The sequence below is a fragment of the Nannobrachium achirus genome (assembly GCF_963921795.1).
Source record: "Nannobrachium achirus genome assembly, chromosome: 4".
Classification (NCBI taxonomy): Eukaryota; Metazoa; Chordata; class Actinopteri; order Myctophiformes; family Myctophidae; genus Nannobrachium; species Nannobrachium achirus.
This window is the reverse complement of record NC_137813.1, coordinates 68,178,948-68,188,947: the sequence shown is the minus strand read 5'-3', so window position 1 is coordinate 68,188,947 and position 10,000 is coordinate 68,178,948. Positions and strand designations below refer to the sequence as shown.

Below are 10,000 nucleotides of genomic sequence, written 5' to 3'. Positions count from 1 at the left end.
ACGCTGATGGCCACACAGCCCCGGGAGACAAGCACACACAAGCCGGGTGTCATCCCCAAGACGCCGCGGCAGCCGGCGTGAAGTCTCGCTCTCGAACACAACCACCAGATGATGATGATGATGGTAATTAATACAAATGTATACATTAAACATAATGTTTTTGGGCAGTCTCTCGCCTGTTTAAGGGTGTGTGGTTACATGGATGGAGTTTATACAAACAAGCAATGTATGTGAGCAGTGGTGATTCAATGTTCGGGGGCTCGCGAAGTCGCTCAACACCTACTATACAGATGTATTGATATGCATAATAGGCTCGTTTCTTTGTTAAAACAGTTGTCGAAGTGTGAACTTAGGGGGGCGCGCGACCCAAGACCACGGCAACACTGTATGTGAGGTCTTTGTGTGTGTGTGTGTGTGTGTGTGTGTGTGTGTGTGTGTGTGTGTGTGTGTGTTTTTACTTACATTTTTAGGGTCAGAGCCATTCATAAAGCCTTGTGGGGGGATCGATGATTTCAATATCCATATTCTCTTTTCATATTGGAAGTTATTTAGTCAGTTAGGCACTGATTGATTGATTGATTGATTGATTGAAGACTTTATTAGAAGTTTGCATAGGAAAAGGTACAGTTTCATGACGGTACAGTTCACTGGTACAAGGTCTACTAAAAGGCGATCCTAGAAAAGACTAAGCTTATTTAGGCATATTATAATGCAGCCAGCAATCACGTGCGTGGAACTGTGATTGCAGATTGGCTGCGTCACGCGGGTCTTGAGTTTACTGCCAGTGCAATCATTCAACTCCATTTGAGTTATATTCTAATTAATAATAAATCATCAAAGCTTAATTTACCAAAAGGAATTGAGCACTGCACTGCACAAAGGACGACATAAGACTTTCTTGGGTTTAAAATCATCTTAGCAGACCTTGTATGCAACAGTGCTGTGCTTTTTTGATCAACAGTTATTTTATATTGATATCTTATCCCATATGTGCCACAGACTACAAGTGAGTGTTATAGTGTTGCATGTAAACCTACTGTATGGTTTCATGTGAAAGATCCTTTGAATTGTGTTGACCTGTTAAACATAGAAATGAATGAATGTGTGTGTTGTTGAGTCAGTCAACAGATAATTTATCTACATATTACAACCCTTAGGTAAACCCACCAGCAGCACAGGGGATGATGTGATGCCAGTCATGCCACTGCTCCCATGCCCACACGTGCCACAGACTACAAGTGAGTGTTATAGTGTTGGCAATTTAAACTTAACGTATGTTTTCTCATGCCAATAAAGCTCACACATTGAATTGTGTTCTATACAATGTACGTACTGTACATTGGAGAGCAGTCAGTCAGTCAACAGCTATTTATATTCCAACCCTCAGGTAAACCTGCCAACAATGGTGATAGCAGCACAGATGATGATGTGGTTCCACCAACACCACACCAACAACGAGTGCCACAAGCAAGTGAGTGTTGAAATGTTGCAATGTGAAAGCTCCTTTGAATTGGGTTGACCACCTGTTAAACCTAGGAATGGGAAATATCGTTTGTATTGTACAATAAATAATGTGTATTTTTGAGGAGTCAAAGAGGCGCAGTATGATCACCGTTATCAGTTTGTTCCGCGGGCGGGCGCCCCGGTGGGGCGGGGCGGGCCGGGGGGGGGCACCAAACTCGGTCCAAGCACCGGGCACCCTGATGGGTAAATCTGGCCCTGCACACACACAGAAAGAGAGATAAGAAATAGAAAGCCAGTTTAACTGTTCTAGGCTAGTGGTGGGCAAAACCGTTCATTTCCCTGAACGAATCATTGCAGTGAACAAATCATTTCATTCACGTTCACGTAGGGTGGCCACCAGCAGGACCTCAGTTTTCTAGGCTCGCTGGGTGGGTAACCAACACATCCCTTCAAATGTGTTTACACCCCTAGTATCAAACTGTTTCATGTCAAGGACCCTCAAATTGGGGGCACGGTGGCGCAGTGGTTAGCGCTTCGCCTGACAGCTAGAAGGTTCTGGGTTCGATTCCCGCCAGGGGACACTGTGGGCACTGGCGGCGTTTTCCTCCCTCCGCGTCATCAGTGCCGTGGGGTTGGCGATAGGGCCTTTCTGTGTGGAGTTTGCATGTTCTCCCCGTGTCTCCTAGGGTTGGTACCCTCACAAACATGCACAACATGCACAACATGCACGTGATCCTGGTCTCAATAATTCTCAACTCAACTTTATTTATATAGCACATTTCACATGACAAGTCAACAAAAGTGCTGTACAAGTTAAAAACAAAGAGCGAACAGTGCAATAAGAACAAAACAATAGCATACAATGAAATAAGCACCAATAAAGGAAATCAGGAGTCGCTATAAGCCAGGGAGAAGAAATACGTTTTTAAGAGGGATTTAAAAATAGATATCGACTGGGCAATAATGCATCCCCCTGGATAGCCGGGGCACCTGATGGAGGGGAAAAGGAATCTCTCAGGATTTCTTTTTCTCTCTCTCTTGTTTTTTGGTTCTTTTTGTGCAGTTTCTGTGTTTTTATTTCTTTATTGCACAGCTGCTCCTTTTGTTGTATTCTATTATTCTTATTGAACTTTTACATCTATTAATTAATTAACTTTTCCAATAAGGGACGGATTCCAAATAAGCCTGCTGGCTTCTTCCTTTCCTCGCACTGTATTTTGTTCCCATGTATATGTAATGTTACATTTTTTATATTATGTGCTAATAAACTAAACTAAACTAAACTAAAAACATTATGTAAGGGGGTGAGGAGGTGGGCTGGCCATTTAGTCACATGGTTTCTTGTAAATCAGGGAGCTTCATGTCAGGGCAGCGCAGTACTTCTCTCAGCAGATCAGATCAGGCTTGAAGGAGAGGAAGATGGAATTAAACAATGCAGGTGACAAGGAGACATTCTAAACCAATAGGATATCAAGTAAGTGCATGTGTTCAGCTTTCTGGATACATTATAGAGTTTGCATTACAAATATTTGAATTGTTTCACATCGGTTATTGAAAACTCTGCAGTACAGGCACAGGTCATAACTGTACCGGTATATATATATATATATATATATATATATATATTTTTTTTTGCCATTATATTACATTTGAAAATCATGCTGTTACAATAATTATTAGTGGGCTTAAAATGTAACATCGGAACAGCGTTCACTTTCGATTTAATAACGTATACCTGTTTAATCAATTATTGAAAAACTTTACATGGTATAGTGGACATGTGTAGGCCTGAAAATACTACGTAATAGTAAAAGGATTATTATATAAAAGTGAAACGTAAAAAAAAAGAGAAAAAAAATATATATGTGTATATATATATATATATATATATATATATATATATACACACACAATCATGCCAGCTCTCCCCTAGTGTTAAAGATTTCAAAGATTTAAGGTTTAAAACTTTTAAGGTTTGAAAGGTTTGAAAGGTTTCAGATGAATCTAACCTGCATGGGTTTGAAAGAATTTAGACAGTTTTGTCCAAACATCAGACAAATAGGTACACATCATCTTATTACCATGGAATGAGATGCTGGCACGCATGTTCGATGTAATAGGCAATATTATTGTAGTTTTACATTTGAGAAGAAAATAATATGTGGAAAAATGATGTTCATATTGTTCTCGACTTGTAATCTCTCCACCCCGTTAGAAAAAGAGGGTCAGCTGCCAAGTCAATATTAGTGTAAGGAGTGGTTTTCAAGGCCATGCAGGAAGTTATTGTGTAATCAAGGCATAAAGTCACTCTGAAGAACTGCCTGTCTAACATTTTCTTTCTTTGAATGGTCTGTGCATTTCACATTCGCAATATTAGCAATGTTAGTAAGTAAAGATTATATCAGTCAGGCCATGGATAACTTAGCTGAGACAGAGATGAAGCACGGACCCCCACTACATATTGTATTCTCTTGCAGATTAAAAAATGCAAAAATAGATTTCATAGACAGCACTATCATATCTCTGCTGTCGGGCCGAAACCTAACTCCAAAATGATTCATTTTCAGGGAAATGAGCTCAAGTGGAGTCAGGAGGTTTTGACCGAAGGGCTTTTTACTACTTTTAATTGGTTCAATATTATTTTAACCAACACACAGACGTAAAGGGTGTTCAATAGCAAAATTTATGAATGGAGTAAAAATGGAGTAAAGAGGTTTTGGCCGGACGGTGACAATATATTTAACCACTTAAACCCTAAATTAGTAAACTAAATCTTGCACTCTGTACCTGGTCTGCTCTTTTTTTTGCATGGCGGGCTATCCCACATACTGCGTTCACTCACTCATTCCTTACTGGGGAAGGAATGCTTGAGTGAGTGAACACAGTATGTGGGATGGCCCGTCAGGCTACTCTTTTTTCCCCTCAACACCAAACCTCTTTGCTCAAAAATAGCCAGTCTACAAGCTCTGCGCTGCAAGGCGTTGTGAGCTTGTAGGTCTGCTATTTTCAGCGAATGTTTTCCTCAATAGGGATGTTAGGGTTAATGTATTTAATGTAAAAACAATGTTCCTACAGTATCTATCTATCTATCTATCTATCTATCTATCTATCTATCTATCTATCTATCTTTTTTCACAGTTAGCAGCATGGACCCTAGTGAACCAACAGCAGGGTAAGTGGTGAATAAAGATAATAATTCATAATTGACTAAACTATGATCAAATCAAACTGTGGTGTCTTTCTTTGCTTCATCGATTTGATAGCCACGCTTCGCCGCGCCGCACATCGCTGTGCGCTCCGCGAATGTTTTCGTTATTTTTGGGTGGGCACAAAAACAAAATGGGTGGGCCTAGGCCTAGTCTTGATGGAAATATTTTTATATCCCATGTGAATCAGACAGTTTCCCCAAAAATGATTAACTTCACTCCCACAAAATAAAGGAGACCACACAGTGTAAGGGCTCGAATACACTGCACGATTTTGCGTGGTCGGCGAGGCATCAGATCATTAGAGTATTTCACACTGAACGATTGACTTTCTTGAAATCGTCTCGTTGTGGTTTTCGCCGACAAGATTGATCACCAACAGATCACCAACAAGGGATCACACACTGCCAGATATTTCACCAGGATGCATCGCCGATACATAGCCAATATTACATTTGTTTTTAATTCTAATTGTGCACGTGAGCGGGAACTAATGATTTTCCCCTCTCGCTGCACGCACACACACACACAACCACACTAGGTGCGCGATAGGCTCTGAGCGTCATCCAAATCCGCCCGCAAAATTAATCAACCATTATCCAACCACATTAATTATATGATTTATATCATCCAATTTACAGAACCAAGCGCAACAGCCATAATGTCAAATTATTCATATTGCCTGGTAGGCTATTCTCAGTTTTCTTAGATCACAGAAATGGATTCAAGCCTACAGAATGTCCGTTCGTCTTTTTTCCTTTTTTTATGAATCGGTGATTCGCTGCATTGCGACAGGAGGACGCTCTAATAAATGAACTTAAATATGCAATAGCAGCAGTAAACACAGTTGTCAACTAAGCCTATGCAACTTGTAGGCTACTGTAAGTATTTTTATTTTATGAATGAATGAGTTCAACTTCTCACACAACAGACAGGCAGACGGGAGGAGGAAGGCAGGATTCGGAATGCACGCACATTCAGGCGCGCGCGCACACACACGCACGCACGCACGCACGCACGGTCGCACGCACGCACGCACGCACGCACTATCGGGCTCGATCTCTATCAATAACCTCACCAAAACCCTCAGCAACGCTTGATATTACTCCTGATGTCTAAACGCATACTAAAACTACACGATCACACGTCTTTGTGTAACCGTCTCCTGTGATCGCCTGGCTGCTTTAAGTCAAGGGGGAAACCACACGACACGTTGACAGGTGTGTCGAGAGTGCGCACGTGAGGTACGCGGAGGTAAGATTTTGGCATAACAGAGCTTGAGTCTGCACTCCAATGGAACTACACGTAAACGTTTGAAGGCACACGCTTCCCTATAAAGGTATACGAGACGTTTAAGCTTTAGAGGGAAGCGTGTGCCTTCAAACGCTTACGTGTTGTTCCATTGGAGTGCTGGATCGATGGAGCGTCTGGAGCAGTGCTTTTGCACTCTCCCGCACCCACGCATGCACGCACGCACGTGTGAAACAGTTTGTTTAATTTCAGGGAAGCAAATATATTCCCAACTAGGCTTATACTTCTCGATATCAAATGGCTCCTGGGCAATCATTATTCCCTCCTCTTTCCTTTTGCGCGCGGCCTGAGCCATGCACAGAGCTGGGCATGTTTTTTTTTTTTTTTTTTTTTTTTTTCATCATAACATTTACATATTAAAACGGCGAAATAAAACAAATGTGTTTAGCTAAGCATCAACTATTGACCTTCAGTTAACTTGGCATTTGTTTAATACCTTGGCAAAATTATAGTATTCTCATGAGAGGACATTTTTCTAGCGTCGGTAAATCTCTCTCCAAATGTCGGCTAAATAATTTGTGTGTCATCTTTCCTGCAGCTGGCAGCTGCTGACCTCTCTAAACACGTATTAACTTATTGTTCACTCCATTAACGTCAAGTACATTTGTTGTCCATAGTGTCCAAAGCTACAGGCTTAGTAAAAAATAAAATATTAAAATGAAATGTCGACACGCCATGAAGCGGTGCATTCACTGGTGTCTGTCTTTTTTTTCTTTTTCTTTATTTATTACTCCCAGCGGCCAGCGCTGTTCCCCATTAATGAATGAATAATAGTCCTACAGAACAAATTACATCTGTAGCTGTAATGCCCACCATTGCTTAATTTGTTAATTATTAGGAGAAATGAATAAAATAGGCCTACATAGAGTAGGCCTAGGTCCATAATATGCCTTCTTATGGCTTTGCCAAATCACAATATAAGGGTCGCCGTGACATGGCTTAGGCCTATTTAATCAGATCTTATTTAATCAAAGCGTTATAGGCAAGGCAGCTCACCGAAAATAGCAGATCTGTTGTGTAAAGTCTGTAGACTTCTGTGCTTGTAGATCGGCTATTTTTCGCTGTTTGGCGACCAATCCCGGTGGGAACAGGCCTACCAAGTTCACGCATACCAGGTCTGACCTGTCTGTCTGTCCATCCATCACGGATAGCGCATCTCCAACTTGTTAACCAACAAACAAATAATTGACGATGGCCTATTAAGCTACACGCCTGTACCTATTGGCCAATTTAGACATCAAAGGAGTGGAGATTACCCAAGGGAGTCGCGTGGGCGGGTGTGTTCTGCTGCGTTTAAAAACTTTCACTTGCAGTGAAAGTGCAGACACATTGGCAGACACCGCAGACAGACACAAGTGGCCATGCTCTGTCTGTTTTCCATAAAAAGCGACGCGAATATGCGTATAATATTCGCTTAATTCGCCTAAATACGAGGGGGTGATGCCTGTAGCCACAGGAGGAGAAAGGAGAAGAAAGGAGAGAGCTGAGAACGGACAACGGACGGGGAAACAAATAAAACAATGGAAATTACATCCTCAAGTGATGATGACCTGGCCGTGGTTGTTAGCCTATTAAATAATAAAAAGAAAAAGAAGAATAGAAGTCTTCACCGGCGCACACAAGACACAACCCATCACATCACATCACAGAAGAGACACTTTCACCGTCCCCCCTCCGCTCCGTTCCCCCCGCAGACAGGCAGCTCGCAGCAGCAGTGGTGTAAAGTAACTAAAAGAACATTTACTTGAGTAGACTGTACTTGTAGGTATTTGTACTTGAGTCCAATTCCCAGTGCTTTCCTTCTACTCCACACAATTTCGGATCCTATTGTATTTAATACCCAGCGATTTATTTTAAAACATTAGTCTTTTTGCAGATATAAATTAACAATAAAACATACATAAACCATGCTTTTACCAGTAGACATTCGAGTACTTTTTTCCAAGCAGCCACAGACGAGAGACACGGAAAAGCAATGCAAAGTGAAGGTCCCTCGACCATGCTCTCTCTCTCTCTCTTTAAGTAGGATAGAGTGAGCTTGATTTAATACAGAGAGAGAGAGGAGTTCAACAGCGAATGTTTAGCAGACATGCAAGCTCACAAAGCTGCAAGTTCCGACATGTTGTGAGCTTGTAGCTCTGATATTTTCAATGTGCGACACAGCAGCAACAAGCTGTCATGACAGTGTCAGATCATGATACAATTTTAAATGATTATGATTGGTTTTGAAGGTCATTCTACTTTATCCAAATAATAATATTAATAATAGGCTTATAACAGCATTTTCCGACGGCGATGGCGTGCAGGGACGATCAACTATAGTGAAAAAATGGGGTGCCATAGTAGCCTACGCACGCACGGCTGTAGGCTATTTAACCTACTTTATTTAACCTACTTCACACCTCCAGCCCACCCGGAGTGCGCCTTTGTTGCTTCTAATAGATCATTTACATTTCACTGTCAGCAAAGATAACATGACTAAATGTTGACTAATGTTTTATTTTATAATTGAAAATAATAATGATAATATCAATGTATCAATTGTGTTGTTATCGCGCGTTATCGCCGTACAGGTCCATTTGGTTTCATTCTAGAGCCAAACGTTTGGCGAGGCTGTTTTTTTTTTTTTTTTTTTCAATACTAGGCCTACTCCTAAACATCTCGGATCCAAATATTGTATTTTTACTCCACTACAATTATATGAAAACATAGCTACTAGTTACTTTGCAGATGTAAATTATTATATTATAAAACATGCCTTTAGCCGCGTTTTATAGGCCTAGACTATTTGAAAATAGCCAAGCTCACAGCGCGTCGCGCTCAGCGCTGCGCTGTGACACGTTGTGAGCCTACTTTTACCCAAGTGCATTTTGAATTCCGGACTTGTAACAAAGTATTTCAATAATGCAGTATTGATACTTTTACCTAAGTAAAACATCGGAGTACGTTTTCCTCGGGTGCACGTTGCCTTTCCGAAATCTCGCTATTCCGACCATTGAATTCCATTCTTCGAAATGGCGGTGTGTCCAAATGTTATATAAGACCCGCCATTCCGAAAGGAAACAGCACCGCCTTTTCGAACATTGACTTTATTGTTCGAAATGGCGGTGTTATTTATTTTTCTATAGCACCCCTCCATTCCGAATAGCCTATAACTCTCTCTCTCTCTCTCTCTCTCTCTCTCTCTCTCTCTCTCTCTCTCTCTCTCTCTCTCTGTCTCTCTCTCTCTCTGCGCGCACGCACTGTGCGTCGGGCATCGCTGCCAAAGTGCACCAAAAAATGAGAGAAAAAGCAAAAAGAATCATGATCATCATAATAACTCATATTTTCGCTGCCTAAAAATAATCACTGCATGCATGCATGCAAGCAAGCATGCGTGATGCCAGATCAATGGTTGTGATGCCTGCTCTGTTTAATTAATTTGATATGTGGGTGGTGCATAGAAAAAGTGCGCAGTCGGGCACAAAATGGATTGCAGCGGCGGCCTCTCTCTCTCTCTCTCTCTCTCTCTCTCTCTCTCTCTCTCTCTCTCTCTCTCTCTCTGAAACGCAGCTTACTTCTCGTTCATGTGTAATTTGGGGCTCTTGGATAGCTCTCCAAAAACCCATCAACATTCAGAAGGCCTTTTCTCATCTATAATTCTCAATGAATGTCTGTTATAGCCTACTCATTTCTAATTCTCTCCCACCGTCCCCGTCCCCTGTGACCCAACACACAATGTGCGCACATCTACCACATAACGGTATTCGAAACTAAGTTATGATGCCAGGCAGAATTTACAGTTAAACGCACACCTTTTAAAACATCCAACAGCAGCTTTCATCCCAGAGCTGTAGCTGCGCTCAACACGCACAGCTGTGAGACGGGACACTTTACTTTATGCTTTTTATAGGCCTACATTGTATTATCTTAACTTATTGTTTTGTCTACACACTAAATTAGAAGCCAAATTAAACAAAGCCCAGGCTTAAAATGTGATCTTTCACAGCTGAACTTGTATATTTATTTCAAAGTAGACA

General features: G+C 41.4%; 1 protein-coding gene across 1 annotated transcript in view; it reads left to right on the top strand.

Moving 5' to 3' along the window:
* Positions 1-2,862: 2,862 nt before the first annotated feature.
* LOC308283158 (interferon-induced very large GTPase 1-like) overlaps positions 2,863-10,000 on the top strand; it is a gene marked incomplete at its 3' end in the record, with an annotated part of 34,926 nt that continues 27,788 nt past the window's right edge. Inside the window, exons 1-2 of the mRNA XM_080723540.1 lie at positions 2,863-2,938; positions 4,603-4,636. Of these exons, the coding sequence (XP_080579666.1) occupies positions 4,611-4,636 (26 nt within the window). The 5' untranslated portion in view covers positions 2,863-2,938; positions 4,603-4,610. The remainder of the gene's footprint in view (positions 2,939-4,602; positions 4,637-10,000) is intronic.